Below are 19067 nucleotides of genomic sequence, written 5' to 3'. Positions count from 1 at the left end.
AATTGCCAAAAGGCTATAATTCACGCTTTTGGACCGATTTCGAATGTTTTGGGATCTGGTGTCAAAAACTTTCAAGATGGTAGTGGATGCATCTCGGCTTTATTAGATGTTGTTAGGAACCATATATAACCACTAGTTGGTCACATAAAGGCCCATGATAGCCTTAAATTAATTAAGGAGGGTGTGTATGTAAACAGTTAAATAGATGGTTGACAGGTAAAGTAAGGGGTTCTTACCACCTAAATAACTTCATGGGGCGCCATGGTGTCCTTGGAAAGCATCTTGATTTCTTTTCTTTCCAGCTCCAAAAAGTCGAAATATATCCAAAACTGAAGGATATCATACATGAAATCAAACCAATTTTAGAGGTTTGGTACTCAATGTTAAAAAATGTTGAGATTGTTAGGGATGCATCTTGAGGTGAAATAATATTGTTTGAAGCTAGTAGTCAATCCTCTAAAGTCTTGTAGTAGCCTTAAGTCCACAACATTAAAAATAGGAAAACAAAGATATGTTTTTTACAAGGGTAGACTAGAGTGTTGAACTATCTAAGGGTATAATAGCAATAAAAATAGCCTACACAAACAAACATCAGTCATAAGCTCATAACTGTTTTGCAAGCGCATCTCCAAGCTCCAGAGATTTAGCGTTTCCAAATCATTGTTTGGTGCATCAAACCTGTAAGTATAGTTGTTCTTACCAATGTCTCCCTTCTCTCGTATAGAGTAACAAACTAACAACATCCAAAACAATCTGATTTTTTAGCGTGCGTACAATGAAATGAATCGAGCCACAGATAATGTCAAAAGGGTAGCTGCTTAAAACGAAAATTTGTCGTAAATTTCTCAAAATACTTATTACATGATACTCCAGCTGAACAACCACTCGAATGCTTGATAGAACTGGCATCTTATGCCCTAACAATCACACTTTCGTCTATAAATAAGTTACAACTATATCTTACAAACCACGCACTCAACTGGAAAGAATGCTATATGGGAGAAGAATTCTTAGTAGTACCAAATTACTATCTATTGAAGAGGGAGCTTATAATGGTAGCGGAATATCTCCACTATAAACCCCCCCCCCCCCCTGATTGTAGGAGTACATGATCTCTCCAGTTTCGAGAGAGGATCTATGTACATAATAGAAGTCCTTTCTCCCATTAAAAATACTAAAATCACAAAGCTTATAAAGAAAAACCTTAGTTATACAGCAATACAAGTGATTAATACAAAAGAAATGAATAGAATTGCAGTGGAAATGAAGCTCAAATCAGCTCCAAAACTCCCGGGATTTAACTGAACATGTATGACCGTCCTCAACATTGTAATTGTAATCAAGTGTCCACTTTTCGAATGTGCCATCCACAAAATTATAGTAACCTCCATGAAGAGAAAGTGTACCTTTCGCAACTCTTTCTTTGATCCAAGGGTATGTAAGCAAGTTCATTAGTGAATGGTTGATAGATTCCTGTCAAAAAAACAAATCAGCAAAGTTAGCAAAGAATTCAGGTTGAAAATTATAAACCTTTATTCATATCAAATCAAAGTTTGTCAATGTGGTGCACCTTCTCACAGTGTCGACACTGTTGGTCAAGGTGTAGGTTGGAAGCCACGGATTTGGTGCTAACCCTTGCATTCTTGCCAAAAATAACCCAACTTTTAATGAAGCTCCTAGTAAACAATAAAGAATAGAATCAAAAAATTAGTACACTTATAAATACTATAAGTTAAAGGCAAATTTTCTCTTCTTTTCAATTTGGTTTGCATGGAAAAAAATATTTAGATAGACCTGGAACCTTGAATCTTCTTCTTCTACATCCTCCATACTCATGAGGGCACGGATCCCCCCACAGCGGCTATGGCCAACAACTAGAATATTTTCAACCTGGAAAAATGAGAAAACAATTAACAGATTTCCGCGCAGAAGACCCTTAGGACAGAGTTGACAGATGTAAAGGAGATTTCATCAAGTTATCCAACAATGGAACTGTTTCAAGGACTTATGAAAATTAGATTTTGGTTTAACTGTCCAGAGGACTTAGATATCTTCACACAACCTGCTCCCAGACAAGATTTTCACATCTTTCATATTTCTCTCTTTTTTCATTTTTTTTTTTTTTGGAAAGGGTTGGGGGAAGAGGGGGGGGGGGAGGGGGGGGTGCAGAGAGGCTACTTTCAATTGCTTCTACATACTACATATTAAGGAAGCTAGACTTACTGATACATATCTGATTACAAGACCACCTGAACTGCAGTCGAAGCAATGTAACCTGATTTCAACCCAAACAAACTTTATTGATCCGAATTGACACCAAAAGTAATATGAGACATTTAATTATTAAACTAATTAGCAATAGACTTAAATTTGACCCAATTCAAAATAGCCTTAATGCCCTTAATTAATTACATTATGACCCAAAGATACACACATCAACTTTAATGAAGCCAAACACAAACAATCTGTTTGCAAGGTCTAATTTAGGGAGCATAAAGATCTATTATGTCCAAGGGCTAACTTGCTTCTCTTTCCCCTTTTAATAAACCAAATCCCTCCATTTGCTGGAGAGATTTGGAAGGAAAATGGAAGGGTATTATTGTTATCCAAATTCCAAACATAGTGTAAGTGAAGGCATATGCAGGGACAGTGTTCGCTACTTTACAGTGTGATCAAGTTTTGTCTTCCAGTGTTCATATTGATATAAGTTTGTCAATTAAGTTCAAACAGCAGGTTCAAGATTAAAAGAACTCAGAGCAATTTACCTCAAGAGCATTAACAGAAAATTCAAGCGCGGCTTTTGTCTCTGAGGGCCCAGTCTGCATGAACAGCAAAGTCAAATTCAGATTCAGTATGGAACTCACATATTTACAATATACCCTTTGAAACTTTCTAATAATGAAAAGAAGAAACACAATACCTCAAAAGGAGGCACCAGATTCGCCACATTTCTCACAGTGAAAGCTTCTCCAGGTTGAAATCCAAGGATGTTAGAAGGACAAACTCTAGAATCTGCACAAGCAATCACTGTAAACTGTTCCCAAAACTGTCAGTTAGCAGTCCCATGTTCAGTCCTTAATCTAGATGGAAAATTAGTGGAAAATAAATTACTGTCGAAGTAACTTTCACATAATGTATATAGGGAAATTTATTTGATCAAACATGTTCCTTTAAGAGTCCATTAATGGAAAGCAGTACATACCTTGGGCGATTGAGTCTCAGCAAGGTTCTGATAGTGTTCTATGTTTCCCCTACATATTCATATTAAGAAGAAATCACATATTGAAGAAAAACCGGCTAATGGTACTTTCTTAAGATAAAGAAAAAGCAGTTAGACCACAATTACACTTACAAGTATTTTTCCTTCTTGAAGGTCAAAAACCGTTGCTTCATGGTACAAAACGGATCACGACCATTCAAAGTTTCTTCTGACATGTTTTCTTTGATATTCCCAGCCTCTTTAGTCAGTTCCAGAGATATCCTTGAAGCTTTTAGTCTCAAAACAGGATTAATCCTGCAAAGTGATCATAACACAAGTTCCAACATGAGAAATGTGATTCAATTAAGCTAAAGATGCTCAATTTACATCAGTGGTACTTATACTTCTAGAACCATATGACCTGTAAAACCAATATGTTCCATACAAGACATTTTACTGACAAGAAACAATTTTGAACATAAAAATGTACTTGGACAGCAATTTTGTATATGACTGACTGATATTGCGCTGATATAATCAAAATCTGGGTATTAACAACCAAGTTACAAAACTTACAATAGCCAATTTACTGCCCTTTCCTTCTATGTCAACAAGAGCATGTTTAATATGGTGTATTTAAGTGTTGGAAACGGAATCATTTGAATATCCTATTGATTGGTATGAGGGGTGAGTAACATACTCCATTTCTTAAGGGAAACCATTGCTACCCATTTATTTACCCTATCCAACCCTATGATAACAAAATCACTAGCCTCTTGAATCCTCATATTTTAAGAGAAAAAACAGAACTAACATATCATTGAATCAGCTGTTTGTCCACAAGGACAAGGTATAGCAATTTGGGTGAGTGGGTGGGAGGGGGGGAACTTCCGTCCATACCAAAGTTTTCGCAACGGAAAGAAAAAGACTTGGCAACGGTATGAGCTAGCTTATTGCAAGATCTACTAACAAAACTAAAACAACAAACTCAAAAGTTGTAGCTAGTTCAAAAAAGACATCAAGTGTTATTTGGGGCAGCAGTCCTTCTCAATCCTTGATTTGATGCAAGGGATTTCTATTCTTAGTTTTACCAAACAACTACAATGGTAATAATTAATAATACCCTTTCCCTTTTTCATTTGTTTCCAAACATGGACTAAGAGTTAGCAGTTGATATACAACCCATTGCCATAAACTCCAAAAACCACTATTTTTTTTCTTCATTAGCAATAAAGTTCAGTTCTTGGGAAGAAAAATCTTGTCTTTGGCAGTTTCCATCCAAAACCCGGGTATAATTTTTAAAACATTTTACATTCTCCTACTCGTAAACTAAATAAAAATTACACCAAAGTGTATAATAGACATCGTGTCCTCAACATGTGAGCATCAAAATCAATCCAACAGGTCACATCAAAGCAAATTAAAACCCAATTTCTTAATCCAATTCAATTACTCAATAAATTAATCACATATCATAATTACTTGAATCAAAAGGAAAATCCCAAAGAACAACCAACATATAATGTAACAGTAATACAGCAAATGATGCACCAAAATCATACAAAAATCAAACAATGGGAAAGTGATTACTTGGAAGAATGAGTCGATAATCTCAAAAGGGTCAGCTCATTTTCTCCCAATTTCAAAGTAGAACCAAAGATCTGCATCAAAAAACCAAAGAACTAAGCACAAACAGAAAAATCAACAATCAACCCAGAACAAAAAAAAACAGGGAAACAATACAAAAAGGGAAAAATTACAGTGGAATTGTTGGGAAAATCGAGGGATGAAGAAAGAGAAAGAGATCGAAGAGAAGCCATAAAGAAGAAGAAAAAGAGAGAGAAGAAAAAGTAGGAGAAAAATTAGTGGTAGTGGTAGCAGACATTTGGGAGAAGAGAATTTGAAACTTTAATAAGAAGTGGTGTGAGAGTGCTCATTCGTTGTTCTTCATTCATAAAATTAATAATAAAAAAGAAAATTAAAAGTAAAAAAAAAAGGAAGAGAGAGAAATTACAGAAGAAGAAGACAGTTGTGATATTGGTAGGTTATCAGATCTAATCATATTCTATTTGCTAATCGAGTATTCTCCAAGAAAGACGGAGAAAACTATGTCAGTCTGTGCTTTCTTTTAGGGGACTAGGTTATCACCCGCGATGCACGTTTAGAATTAAAATTTCTTGTAATTTATGTTATTAAAATTTTTTGTAATTTATGTTATGTTGTATTATACTACCTGATTAGGGGATTTTTCCCCACTAATCATCATCTGACAAGTGGACCAATCAGGTTCCGCCATGTGTCCGTCACATGGGCCAATAGGAGCCTGCCACGTGTCAAGCAATGATCCGTCCACTATGGACCTATTACCACACGACACGTGTCCTTCCCATGACAATTGGGATAACCGGTCACCTAGGCCCAACTTCCGAGGGAAGCCCAATCAGCCCAAGGTTAACCTAAACCTAGATTGACACGTTTCCCGAGGTTATAAATACCTCCCTTAATCCTCATTAAGGGAGATTACACGCAAAAAACGCAGATTACACACATTAAACACTCTCACCTAGAGAGACCCAATCACTTTAATTTCCGCATTAATTACTCCTTAATCAAGTACTAACTTGACCGTCGGAGGCGGATCTCCAATCATCCGGAGCATCCGTTTGTTTTGCAGGTACAGGCGTCCGGTTCCAGTCTCGGAATTGTAACTCTCCCGCAGGACATCAGAAAACCCCGAAACATCTTGGCGCCGTCTGTGGGGAGAGTACTTCTGAGATGGCATCCACGTTTGTACCGGCTCCTGAAGAGAGACGTCCCCTGGACGACCCTCTAGTTCAGTCGGACCACGATACTGAGAATGAATTTGAAGTTGAAGCTCACAAAGCTTCAGACGGGACCCTAAGGGCCCGACGTGCCCGTCATACCGAAAGGAGGGAACGGGAACATCTTCAAACTGGAAGCGAGCCAGCAGGCGCACCGCCTGTTCGGCAGCAGCCGACTGATGGGTCTGCTTCCATCACAAGGAACGAACTCATGACCTTCATGAGGGACTTCAAGGGAGAAATTCAAGAGTTGATCAACAAGAAGTCGCCTGCTCTGGACAAGGAGCAGTCGGCTAAGAAACCCTCCACTTCACGGAAGAGGAAACCAGTTCAAGGGCGAGAGGCGACCCCTCATCCTAAATCTAGGAAGTGGGAGCCACCTGCCCTTGATTTCACAAAATACCGTTTTCCTACTCCAGGAAATAGGAAACCTGTTCGTCATATTCAGGCGGACGGGTCGAGGAAAACATACACAGACGCTCGGCTACTGCTAGAGCAGAAGAAGAGTGACCGATTGTCAGAGTCGGCCTCTACTTCAAACTTCCAAGACAGTCTGCGAAATACCTCGATGAGGCATACTCAGTCGTATCATGAGAGTCAGTCATGAGGCACCTCCCGTCAGTCCGGCTTTCATAGCGACCAGGCGGTACCAAACTTACCGTTTGTACCGCAACAACAGTATTTTTTACAGCCACCTCCGTTTGGTGGACATGCAGCAAAAAATGTCCAACCTATGGACTGGCAGCTACGGTTGCTTAGACTTGGTGAACAGCCGTCGGCCTTCTCCAAGGAAATTACTGAAGCCGCTCAGCCGGCCAAAGTGAAAAATGTATTAGTAGGCGCCTATGACGGCACTACTAACCCAGAAGACCATCTGATGGCATTCACCAACCTGATGTACCTTCAAGGGTTGGATGATCCCACTTGGTGCAAGTGTTTCCCAGCGACTCTCAAAGGAATCGCACAACAATGGTTCGGCAACCTGCCGACTGGTTGTGTAAATAACTTCAAGACGCTTGCTTACTTATTCACCTCCAACTTCGCCATGAACATCCCTGCGAAGAAGACGACCCTTGATTTAGGAACAATTCAGCAGGGCGAGAAGGAGGGGCATCGTTCTTACATCAGGCGGTTTAACCTGATGAGAATACAGATTCAAGGGTTACCGGATGAAGTAGCCTATACTGACTTTTTCAGAGGTCTCAAAGACGGGTTGACCTTCAAATTTGATTTGGTCCGAAAGAGGGTGGCGACTCTTCAAGAGGCCTTGATTGAAGCGGAAGCCTATATACAGGCGACTGATCTTTGTAGTACGGTAAAACAGTCAGACAGGAAAAGGTTCGACAAAAGAGAAGGACGACAGAAGCAGTCGTCAAACAAAGACGAGAAGAGAAAATTAAGAGTAAGAGAACCGACGGTTACCTGAACGAGTGACGATTGATGAAGTTCTGAAAATCCTTTGCAGTCGGCTTGTCAGAGCAGGCGGTAGGCAGAAAGGGTCCAACATGTCAGAGCAAGTTCAGGGGTCCGAATGTTCTCTCGCAAAGTTTTCAAGTGTGAAAATGACCGAAGTCAACACTCCTTTATATAGGCGAAGTGAGAAGGCGAAGGGTCACTTCCAGAATTCAAAATTTTGGCGGGAGAATCTCTCGGCCTCTCGCCGAGTGACACCTGTAGCAGGCCGTCGCCTGTTACAGGGCGATACCTGTCACAGGTAACACGTGACCAGTCACGTGCCACCTGTGAGGGGCAAATGATTAGGGGATTTTTCCCCACCAATCACCATCTGACAAGTGGACCAATCAGGTTCCGCCATGTGTCCGTCACATGGGCCAATAGGAGCCTGCCACGTGTCAAGCAATGATCCGTCCACTATGGACCTATTACCACACGACACGTGTCCTTCCCATGACAATTGGGATAACCGGTCACCTAGGCCCAACTTCCGAGGGAAGCCCAATCAGCCCAAGGTTAACCTAAACCTAGATTGACACGTTTCCCGAGGTTATAAATACCTCCCTTAATCCTCATTAAGGGAGATTACACGCAAAAAACGCAGATTACACACATTAAACACTCTCACCTAGAGAGACCCAATCACTTTAATTTCCGCATTAATTACTCCTTAATCAAGTACTAACTTGACCGTCGGAGGCGGATCTCCAATCATCCGGAGCATCCGTTTGTTTTGCAGGTACAGGCGTCCGGTTCCAGTCTCGGAATTGTAACTCTCCCGCAGGACATCAGAAAACCCCGAAACACTACCTCTGTTTTTTTTACGTGTAACTTTTGTCATTTTAGTACACTCACTATTATATGCAACTTTCTTTTTTCTTTTTATTTTTAGTAAAAAAAACCCTAAAAATTACAAATTTGCCCTTACTTAAAAATTCAAATTTTCTTAATGTTACCCTCATTTTATTTTAAACACAATAACTTTTTTGTCTAATTTAAAATAATTAACCTAATTTTACCCACCCATTTACTCATCTCTCTACCCACCAGCCACCATCCATTCACCCTTTTCACCTTCACCCTCTTCATCTCTTTCACCTTCACCCTTCATCTCTTTCACCTCCTCCCTCAAGAGTCACGACCACCGCCCTTCCCACCACGTTCTCTCTCCTCCTTCACAACCACTTTCACCCTCCTCCCTCAAGAGTCACGACCACCACCCCTTCCACCACCATTCTCTCTCCTCCTTCACAACCACCTTCCATCCCACCCACCGGCTTTCTGGGTTTTTTTTTTTTGATTTTTTGATTTTCGATTTTCGGGTCCTCGTTCTTCTACTTCATTCAGTAACTGGTAGATCTCACTCTTTCCCTCTCTTTTTTTTTTTTTTTGTACGGTGTTTTAATTTATCCGATCTTAATTTAGATCGGAATTTTTGTGTTCTGTTTTTCCATTATTTGTTTTCTTCGATCGATTTTGAGGTTTGTTGTTATTCAATTTTTTTTTTATTTTGTTTTCACTACGATCTGAAAACTTTGGATTAACATTCTGTTTCTTTCTTTGATTTTTTAAATTTTTAATTTTTTTTTTTAATTCGAGTTATTATTTTGAGGTTAACTTTGGATTGAATTGAGTGTTGTTTTGATGGATCTGTGTGTATAGTTGAGAGTGTTTGGGTGGTCTGGGTTAGAGGTGGATTTGAGGGGTGGGTGGTCTGGGTTGGAGGTGGTTAGGGGTGGTGGTGGAGGGGAATGATAGATTTCTGGGTTTTTTGGTTAGGGAGGGGGCTGCCGGAAAAAGGAGGGAAAGACATGAGGGTGGTGGTGGTTTCGGGGGGTTGGTTGTGGTGGTTTCGTGGGGGTGGTAATGGTGGTGGTGAAGCCGGCGGTGGTGGTGGCTATGCATGGTGGTGGCTGGGGGTGGTTTGATTAATTAACCAAATATTCTCTCTCCACCTTAATTACATACTCCTATAATATATTAATCACCATTATACTTTCTAAATCTTTGCCCTTCAATCTTTTGCCTCGTGAACCGCAACTTGTGCCAAAGTTGCACATAAAAAAAACGGAGGTAGTATATCAATGTTAGAATTAAATATAAAAATAATTTATATTTAAGTAAAGTAGAAAAAAATTAGAATGCACGACCAAACATCAAATAAATTAAATATGTGAAACTATAATTTAAGAGAGAAACTTGGTTAATTGAATTTTATATAAGCATTTATGTATTTAAATCAAAGCGTAAATTAATAATAAAAATAAAAAAATATTAATAATTGATTTGATGACATCACACATAGAATTGAAAGGAAAATTTTTAACGTGAGAATGACATGTAGGATAGTTTGAGGGTTGATGTCAGCAATATCTTGTTTTAGTAAGAGTTAATAAATTTTATACTTGCCGCAAATAGACTACAGAGCAACTCGTGAGGACTTCGAACTTTGGAGTACAGTATAATTTGGTGGCTCGATTTGGCTCGTTCTATGGATGATTCGAGTATTAATCTTTTGATCATAAGGGGAATATTATGCTAAAAATAAAAAAAAGTAATTTATACGAGTAATGGTTAGAATCGAAAATAATTTGATTCACATAATGGGGTTCATAAACTTTTTATGTGTGTTCTTATTAACTATAAGAATTTATTTAACTTTTTTTTTTGTTAAGTTGAATTTCACATTCGTCTATCTATTGTTTTTCTTTTCACTATTTCACTTCTTAAAGTCTCAAATGATTATGGAGCAAGTAAATTGTGACGGACAGAGTTTGTAATGTTTCATATTGTGTCTCTAATCACTTCGAAAACTTATTTATTTATTTATTTTATGAGTGTTTGTTTGCGTAACACCCTAGAAATTCCTTTCCTTTAAAATACCTATTTTGCTCTTTTTAAAATACGAATTAGGAAATTTTAAGACATTACTGCCGCCGTGAAAACTGCTGAGACAATTATCAAAAACTCACAGCGGAAGACTCACTTTAAAAAACATTCAAAACAAGTTAACTAAAAAACTCAAACCAAACGAAAGTAAAGTCAAACCAAAGTTAAATGAAGTTAACCTACAATTTGGAACCATTGTAGGCCCTTATCAAAACCCAAATCGAATTTTAAAAATCTTTGTGTTAGTTTCACAAGCAAAATACTTAATAATCAAAACAATAAACCACATCATATCATTATAAAAACTAAGCATGATTCGCTCTTCACTCATGCCCATCATGAATATGTTTCATCACCTGAAAAGCTTCTCTTTATTTTGTCCCCACTACTCGCCATTAGAAATGAGTCATCGTAGTGCCAAGATAAAGACAAGGTCAAACTAACATACAAAGACACAATCAGCAAAGATGAGTACTTTGCTTTTATCCTGACAGTACACACTAACATGTTTTTATCCTATCAACACACAACTTACCTTGTAGCACCTGTTTACAAGCATACAACACCAACCAAACGATAAATAGCTAAATAAATTGCTTATTTAATTTGATTATGCATCGAACGGGTTTTCACCAAATTCCTGCCCCAAATAAATTGAGGTAAACTATACCGGAAGCTAACCGGGTAGGCAAATGCCGCATGAAAGTGACTAGACGTCCTGCGCATAAAATAAATAAAGAAAAATACAGCGTCTTGTACTCCCAGTAAAAGTTATGATCAAATATAAAGTCGCATAACTCCCCCCATAAGTTTATATTCAAGGTATATACGTTCCAAGAGTTTTGGTGTGTAATCTCTTTCACTTTACGTGATTTACATATTTTTAGACTTGGTGATGACTCTCAAGCCATAATACAATCAATCATAATAAATCATTCAGGCAATCAAACACACCAATTTAATTCTTGAAAAAATAGTGACCACATAAATTTAATGTTGAACCCTTTTAAAATTATCTCAGCGTTAAATAACACCTTAAGCGCATAAAGCACCGCAAATCCTATCCCTCGGTGTTTAGAACACGTTAAATGCACTTAGGCACCGCAATACATTTTATTCTTGTGTACTAAGACACTTAATAGCTCAATTTCCATGCTTAAAGTATCAATAAAATTATATGAATCATAATAAAATTTCCTTTTTATATTCCAAACCAAATTAAACCTTTAGTTAATTAAACATGCTCTCAATCATGCCAGTAATAAAAGTGTGGTTCATATTCAACATGCTAACATAATTAATTCCAATCAACAATTCACCTCAAATAATTCATACTTCACAAACCAATCACCAACATCAATCCAATCAACAATTTCAACCAATACCCATCATGATACTACCTTGGAATTAATTAAACAAAGTCTAGCATGCTTCTATACACTTAAATAATTATCGAGTACGCGAACGTATCTCAAATATGATATCAAAATCGCCACAACTACACGAATCACCCACTTAGAAATCTCCTACAACCCAAAATTACAAAGAGACATTAATACCTATTCAATATAAATTTCCAACAATATAACTTATAAACCCTCTAAAACAAGCTGAAAATTATTTTAAAACCCCTACTTTTATTCCTAATTAATGGGTGATTAAAATCCTTTCAAGAAACATAATTCTAACCATTATATATAAATTCCAGCTTTATAAAAACATGTAAAATTGCTGTAATTATACTTAAAAACACCTATTTCAATAATTCCAACCAACTACAATCAATTTCCATCAATATACATTAATTTAGAAACCTAGGGTTCTTAATTAGGGGTTTTTTCAATTTAAAAACTAAATATGAAATTAATATACATAATAATCATAATCAAACATCATGAAAATCATCATACAACCCAAAAATAACAATTAAATCAAGGCTAGATTAAAATTAAAACAAAGAGTTTTAAACACACACAAAGGGAGGGAGGACGGCTGCCGCCGCCTCCCACCGGCGGTTGCTGCCGGAAAGTGCTGGTGGTGGTTGGCCGGTGGTGGTGGTGGCAGCCGGGCACCCTGCGGTGTGTATATGTGTCATACAAGTGAAAGCAAAAAGGGGAGGGAGAAAAGTTTAGGGAGAGAAAATAAGAGAGAGAGAGAGAGAGTTTACCTTTGGGTATTATCCACCTTGGGCAAGATCTAACTTGCTCATAAGATGGGTATTTATACTCCTCTCAAAACCCTCCTAATCTTAAATTCTCTTTCTACCTTAATGATTCCTTCTCTTATTCAAACTAGTCATTTTTTTTTAGAATTCAACTGACTTTAAAACTTCCTTTTATAAAATAAAATATGCCCCAAAGTTTCTAAATAATAAAATAAAATATTTTCAAAGCAATTAAATAAATAAAAATGGACCTTTAATTAAAATAAACCTTTTGAAATTAATAAAATACCATAAATAATTCATTTCAAATTATTTAAATGCTTCATAAAATAATAATTTAAGTTAAAATACGTATAAAAATACGGGGTATTACAGTTTGCTTCAATGTCAAATTTGTCTTTCTCTAGCTTAAACCTACATATGAACTCTACTTCACGCCCATTGCTAGCAGGCACAATAGATCAAGGTTATTCTGAGTTGGGTATCTTTTTTAGTTTTTGGCCCATGGTAAAATATGAGTTACAAATCAATAAGGCCTAACAGATGAAATATAGTTCAATAAGTTGGCCCAATTCAACAGGCCCAATCCTTATCAGTAGGCCCAATCCTCATCAAGTTGGGCTGTCCTATTTTCGGCTATCATAAAGTCCAAAAAACCAAATCTGTGTACTCCACTACTCCGTAATTTGACAAAACGAAAATAATGCTTGGTAAAACTACGAATACTAGTAAAGTCATTAACACACTATGTTATGTTTTACTCATTTTTATTTCCACCATCTTCTATAGCTGAACAAGCAAAACTACTCCATTAAACTTGGATTTTCTAAAAGCTTAGATGAAACATGAAAGAAATTCGAGGTGAGTTTACTCAATGCCGGTTCCAAGCCTGAATATAGGAGGGTTACGGTAAGTTTGTGACAACCAACGTAAAAAAAATTTCATGTATATTGTATGAATCATAAGCAAACAAGAATCGAACTGATCTAATCGGAGCATAATGCTAACTAACTGCTGATTTGGAGGAATCTATGTTTTAAACCTGGTGTACTAATGGCCCTTGAAACTAATATAGACTCTTTGTTACCTTGCCAACTTCATTTACACTTCGTATGAGTTAAGAACTCCAAGATTAGAGTAAGATGTACTGTAGCAATACTATTATACTAATAAGAACCAATAGTTATATCCTATACTCTGGAGCATGATGTATATTATACTCTCGAAAAAGGGGAAAAAAAATAGTCTTGGCCATAGTATAAACTAAAAGAATGTACTTATATCTAATTTGGACCAAAAATATTGCTTGGAATACTTATGTTCCATAAACTTATGTAAAGTATTTAAAGAAAAATGGGCAATTAAAATTATATTGTTGCTTAAATTATAGTCATATCCTAGAATTTTTTTTTTATAATAAAATAAATATATTAGACAACGGTCATGTAAATTTAATTAAGATTTTGCCAAATTCATAAAACGCTTAGAAGATGCATATAGATTAAAAAGAAATGATCCAGACTTTAAAAATGAAATCTCTAGAAATGAAACACTAGAGAAACATTTTATAGACTTAGCCGTCAATACACATTCCTCAAGAACAACCCAAATTTTCAGCTAATCTATATCCCTACGCCTGAATTACTGGGGTTAAACTTTTTTTAATCTAGATTAAATTACTCTAAATTAATCAAAATTTATATATTCACAATATAACCAAGTTGACTTGATAATCACAGATTTTGAAGAAGCTAGGAAATTTGACATTAAAAATGGAAGGACTATATATCAAGCAAACGTTTAACGTCAAAAAGCATAATACATTCGATGTAAGCAAGCATATAAGCTCTTTAAAGTCCATTTTACCAAACAAAACTAGCTAACGACATGACTTGGTGAAAAAAAGCTATAACTATGATCTCGACATCTTCGAGTCCTAACCCCAAACCTGTATGTTACAAGAAAGATCCTTCTAATGGTCTAACCCCATCGTACCACGTGTGTAGCCGTGGTTTCATGATTTGGTTGTATGTAAAGGAGTTACTGGCTCCTTGTACAGACAGTACTCATTGTATGAGCATGGGAAGGCCTCCATGCTGAAGCAGTAAGTAAACAAAGGTCCTTCCACCCGAGCTTAAGGGTACCACTGTCTTCCACCAAAGTGTATCCATCAGAAGGGAACATGCCGAGAAGCAAGGTAGCCTGAGCAGCAGCATTGCCGGCTAAGGAGATCCCTCTAAACCCGGACTGCTGCATTTTTTCTCTCCAACTCGCGAACTTTGGCTCTCCACTCCTAGATGGCCCACCCACTGCTAGAACATTACGGATCTCCCTTGAGAGCAGTTGCTGCTCCACCACATGCCTCTCCTCGCTGTCTTCCCCATAACTAGCTCCTAAGGAATCGAAGAGGGCTGAGTAGTAGTGGATTGCCTCGACGAATCTCCCTAGGAAGGAACCTGTTCGGCTTAGGTCTTGCTCGACCACTGTCACAACCTTTGGTGCCAATCTGCAAGCATATTCGTTCACTCATTTAGTATAATCATGTACCACACATACCTTCTATATATAGTTAGTAGGTTTCTATAAGCAAATACATCTATTTGTTACCATTGTTTCGAAATTTACATGATTAACATATAAGTAGACTTCTTTTATACTTCAGGAGCACAAAATCAGTTCAAAGGCATTGTAGACTTGTGGTCATTGACACAAAGAAACATCTTACCACAACCAAGATTTTTCTAATGCATGAGTTATTGTACATTTTCATCATTACATGCCCTTTTTTAAGGAATAATTTATATAGGGATGAAAAAAAATCTTCATTTGTAAACAAAAAGTAACCAATCATGCTAATTAGATGGTAAATAACAATCATTGGCCAAAAAAGTCCAATGCATGCCCCAATCAATAATGTAGAAAATCACACATAAACAAACAATGATGAAAATTCAAAGCATGTCAAAACTTTTCAAGTTTGCTTTGGGGGACTCATCAATCTCCCATAACCTCAAACTAATAAGCAAATCAAATTCATAACCTTCTACTACTGTACTAATGCATAAACTACATACCACCGTTACTCCGTTAGCACAGTTACTTTTCCCTCCAAACCTAGTCGAGCACCTAGCATAAGCAGATAGCACAACCTAATTCATCATTACGGATGATAAAAGAAAACGGTAAATTTGCTTGAACAATAATTTCCTACAAGTCATCTAGCAAAATCTATACTTCGTATCAAGTAACAATGAGTGCAGTACTTTCATGCCCCCCTTTAACATAAAGGTTTATGTCACATAGAGTAAAAGTAACCAAATTTCCCAATTTTGTAGGACAATGAAAATATTATAATATCAACTAGAGTGCTACTAATACACTACTGTATAATTTTAACATAGTTCATACTATAACCAAATTAGTACTTTTTATCTCATTCTTACTTTCTCCTATCCCCATCATCCACTTTTTAGATTCATGTTAATAAAAAGGGGTGATCAACTTTATATTAATCATAATTATAAGTAATAAGCCTAATGAAAACGATGATCACATTCACAAATATGTAACACATTAAGTGAAAAGAAGGATGATCAATTTACCTTTGCAATAGATAAAGAGTGTTGGTATCAGACCCAGTAACATCATACAAAGAATGCTGCAACCAATGCACAGCAACAGCCTCCCTCTTACTAACATGCAATCTCTCCAAGTCTAAGTTCCCTACCTTCTCGGCCACCGGTATGAACTCGAAAGGCAACCCCAATTTCTCGGCGAAGTCAGATAACCGCTTCCCGGTTGCCTCAAGGGCCTCCATCGAGGTACCGAGCCCGGTAAGCCTAACAAATGGAGGCCCGCCGGGCCGGGAAGCAAGAATGTGGAAAAGGCCGGGCCATTGTAGGCCCTGCATGATATCAAGATCAATAATGTGAACACGCTCTTCTCTTTGGAAGGCTTCTTGGATTGCTTGGTTAGCTGTAAAATGTGAAAATTTGACAAAGGGGCTAATTCCATTGAACACTTGGAAGGCTGAAACTAGTTTTTGGTAATGTGGAATTGTAGGCAAAGCAGTGTGGATGCCAAGGCAAGAGCTAACGAGGCGGGCCGACATCGCTTCGGAGAAGTAGGCGGCCACACGCTGTGCCGAGGTTCCGAATGGGGTGGCCCATTCGGAGATTTCTACAAGCATTTTATTAGCATCCTCAAATTTGTCTGCCGAGACAGCTTCGGCGCATTGGAGTAGGAGTGTGAGGAGGTGTAGCCCCTCCTCGTCTCTTTGTCGTTGCCTGAACTCCTCCCTCTCTCTCGCCTTTGCCACCGTGGTGACTTGTTGCGATGGCGGAGGCGTGGGAGTTGGTGGGGTCGCAGCAACAGGTGGGGACTCCTCCATAGTCCCCACCTTTGCTGCTGATGACGACCCCACGGCCGGATCAGAATCCCGAGAATTATTTGGAAAATTCTCGGGATTCTGATCCAGGATTCCCTCACCAGCCTGAGTTGTCGTTGTCTTAGGCTGGTGAGGGCTTGGGCTTTGGCTTTGGCTTTGGTTCTGGTTCGAGTTTCCACTATTTCCACCACCAACACAACCCTCATTTATCGGTTGTTGGGGTGGTCTCGGAAGCGGAGGGGGAGCGCCACCCCAGCCAATATTACCACCACACTCAAGAGCACCACCACCAAGAGAAGAGTAATAATCACCACCACCAAGAGAAGAGTAATACTCAATATCGCTCAAGTTGTAATAAGCCTTATTATGCAACCCAGGTTGACTAGAAACACTACTAGTGTTCATATTATTGTTATTATTATTATTACCACTATTATTAACCCTTGAAAACCCGGATTGTTGTTGATGATACTGATTATGATTCTTCTGATAATGAGAAACAACATGATGATGAGGCGGAGGAGGAAGTTGTTGCTGTTGTTGTTGTTGCGGAGGTTGAAGCGGTGGAGCAATGAGTGGGTCCGTCAAAGAGCGGAGCCTAAACTCAATAACAGCACCAAGGTTAGGGTTACAAGGGTAAATAATCTCTCTGACATTCTGAATTAACTGTGGTATAGAGATTGAATTCGAACTCTGAATCAAATCCTTAATTATCCCATCAATCCACCCTGGATCCTCCATTGAACCCGCCACAACTGAACCCGAACCCGAAACCGAAAAACTACTCATACTCATACTACTTCTGTTGGTAGTATTATTATTATCACTACTAGGCCGTTCAGGAGGAAACAAAGGTAACCCAGAAAACCCACAAACAAGAGGCTGCTGTTGATCCGTCAACGACCCCGAACCATCGGTTGGGTTAAACACAGCGGAGTCGTTGACGGGCGTAAACTGCTGCTGATGCAATGACGGTTGGTGGTGTTGTTGGTTGGGTAGTTGTCGCGAAATCAAGCGATGATCAGAAATTTCAATGGGGTTAGAAGAAGGGCGTTCCATTTCGGAAGCGGTTCGCTTTCGAACCATCTTAGAAGAATCACAACCAAGATTAGCTTGATTACTACTATGACTGTTATTATTCGTAGATGACATAAGTTGAGGAGAATTAGAAAGAAAAGCGGAGTAGTTGTTTGAAGGTGGAGAAGTTGAAGTTGAAGTCGAAGAAGAAGAATGAAAATGATTAAGATTATTATTATTATTATTATTATTGAAGAAGTAGTTGTTGTTATTTACATTATAAGAAGAGAACAAAAAAGAGGGGTTGAAGAGGATATTAGGCTCAGGAAAGAAGGTAGAAGAAGCAGCCATACAGAAGAGGAATTCAGAGAGTGGTTGTATTTTGAGAGAGATTAGATTAGATTTAAATGTAATAGAAATGGATGTCTTCTCATTGTCGCCGTTTTTCTTAGACTCTTTTTATTTGGCATCCTTAACATGGGAATTCTCTTTACCTTTCTCTTGATTCTTGTACCCTTCCTACTAATTTTAACTTTTTTTTTTTTTTTTTTTTTTTTTTTTTTTTACTTCTTTTTATATTTGGGTTGTTTTGAGAATATTTTTTGTCCTCTTTAAAAAATTTCATTTCTCTTGCTCTCCTTTTTGTTTTTGGATTTCAGATGATGTTCATGTACTAATTTGTTTTGTTTATATTATTTCTACTCAATTACCTACTAAAGTTGGCTTCAAAAAATAAACCTACTAAAGTTAAGTACATTTATCAGCAGGTCAATTGATTAATTGGATAGAGAATGAAGGTCTCTATATTTCTCGGGGTTATAGAGTTAATCAAACTTTAATTTTTACGATTTTTTGGGCTTGTATTTGCATGCTAAGGTCAAAGCTTTCTTGGTTTGCACTCCATATTATGGATCTCTTAGCTAGTGCATAATGCTCGGTGTACTTTTGAGAAAGACAATTAACCTCCTCATATGCTAGTGCGTATAAAATATAATTACTGTAATGTATATTTTTGTGTTCTAAAACTCATTATATTAAATTTTAGAAATAAGATGAAGAGAACACGAGCTAAATAAGTTTTTATATATTGGTTAATTAAAATTCCGTTCTTGTTGAAAGCATATTACACAAGAG

At 37.6% G+C, this 19067-nt stretch overlaps 2 protein-coding genes across 4 annotated transcripts; both read right to left on the bottom strand.

Annotated features, from left to right (window-relative positions):
• Positions 1-797: 797 nt before the first annotated feature.
• Positions 798-5332, bottom strand: LOC110740087 (beta carbonic anhydrase 5, chloroplastic-like). 2 transcript variants are annotated; one of them, XM_021920584.1, is made up of 9 exons: positions 5214-5332; positions 4790-4860; positions 3353-3514; positions 3203-3251; positions 2921-3034; positions 2766-2819; positions 1802-1890; positions 1571-1676; positions 798-1473 (listed from the first exon to the last, which is right to left on the bottom strand). In XM_021920584.1, exons 1-9 carry the CDS (start codon positions 5259-5261, stop codon positions 1276-1278), a joined length of 891 nt encoding a protein of 296 aa, XP_021776276.1. In that variant the 5' UTR covers positions 5262-5332; the 3' UTR covers positions 798-1275. The 2 variants fall into 2 exon arrangements, with proteins under 2 accessions (XP_021776276.1, XP_021776274.1); XM_021920582.1 differs by lacking the exon at positions 5214-5332 and adding an exon at positions 4960-5191.
• Positions 5333-14288: 8956 nt separating this feature from the next.
• On the bottom strand, positions 14289-18451 carry LOC110740086 (protein SCARECROW-like). Of its 2 annotated transcripts, XM_021920581.1 has the most exons (3): positions 16132-18451; positions 15604-15655; positions 14794-15035 (listed from the first exon to the last, which is right to left on the bottom strand). In XM_021920581.1, the coding sequence occupies exons 1-3, from the start codon at positions 18282-18284 to the stop codon at positions 14916-14918; spliced, it is 2325 nt and encodes a 774-aa protein (XP_021776273.1). In that variant the 5' UTR covers positions 18285-18451; the 3' UTR covers positions 14794-14915. The 2 variants fall into 2 exon arrangements, with proteins under 2 accessions (XP_021776272.1, XP_021776273.1); XM_021920580.1 differs by lacking the exon at positions 15604-15655 and having other exon boundaries at positions 14289-15035; positions 16132-18447.
• Between the last annotated feature and the right edge of the window lie 616 nt (positions 18452-19067).

This window comes from Chenopodium quinoa, unplaced genomic scaffold (genome assembly GCF_001683475.1).
Source record: "Chenopodium quinoa cultivar QQ74 unplaced genomic scaffold, ASM168347v1, whole genome shotgun sequence".
Taxonomy (NCBI): Eukaryota; Viridiplantae; Streptophyta; class Magnoliopsida; order Caryophyllales; family Amaranthaceae; genus Chenopodium; species Chenopodium quinoa.
Note: the sequence above shows the minus strand (reverse complement) of the source record. Positions and strands in the feature narration are given on the sequence as shown.

What these genes read in the sequence shown, in the direction of transcription:
- LOC110740087 (XM_021920582.1), bottom strand. Translation starts at nt 5,019, where the DNA reads ATGGCTTCTCTTCGATCTCTTTCTCTTTCTTCATCCCTCGATTTTCCC. An exon ending in CTGAGACTCAATCGCCCAAG is followed by an intron (nt 3,035 to 3,202) that starts GTATGTACTGCT and finishes TTTTGGGAACAG; the next exon opens with TTTACAGTGATTGCTTGTGC. An exon ending in ATCTGGTGCCTCCTTTTGAG is followed by an intron (nt 2,820 to 2,920) that starts GTATTGTGTTTC and finishes CTGTTCATGCAG; the next exon opens with ACTGGGCCCTCAGAGACAAA.
- LOC110740086 (XM_021920580.1), bottom strand. Translation starts at nt 18,284, where the DNA reads ATGGCTGCTTCTTCTACCTTCTTTCCTGAGCCTAATATCCTCTTCAAC. An exon ending in ACTCTTTATCTATTGCAAAG is followed by an intron (nt 15,036 to 16,131) that starts GTAAATTGATCA and finishes ATATGCTTGCAG; the next exon opens with ATTGGCACCAAAGGTTGTGA.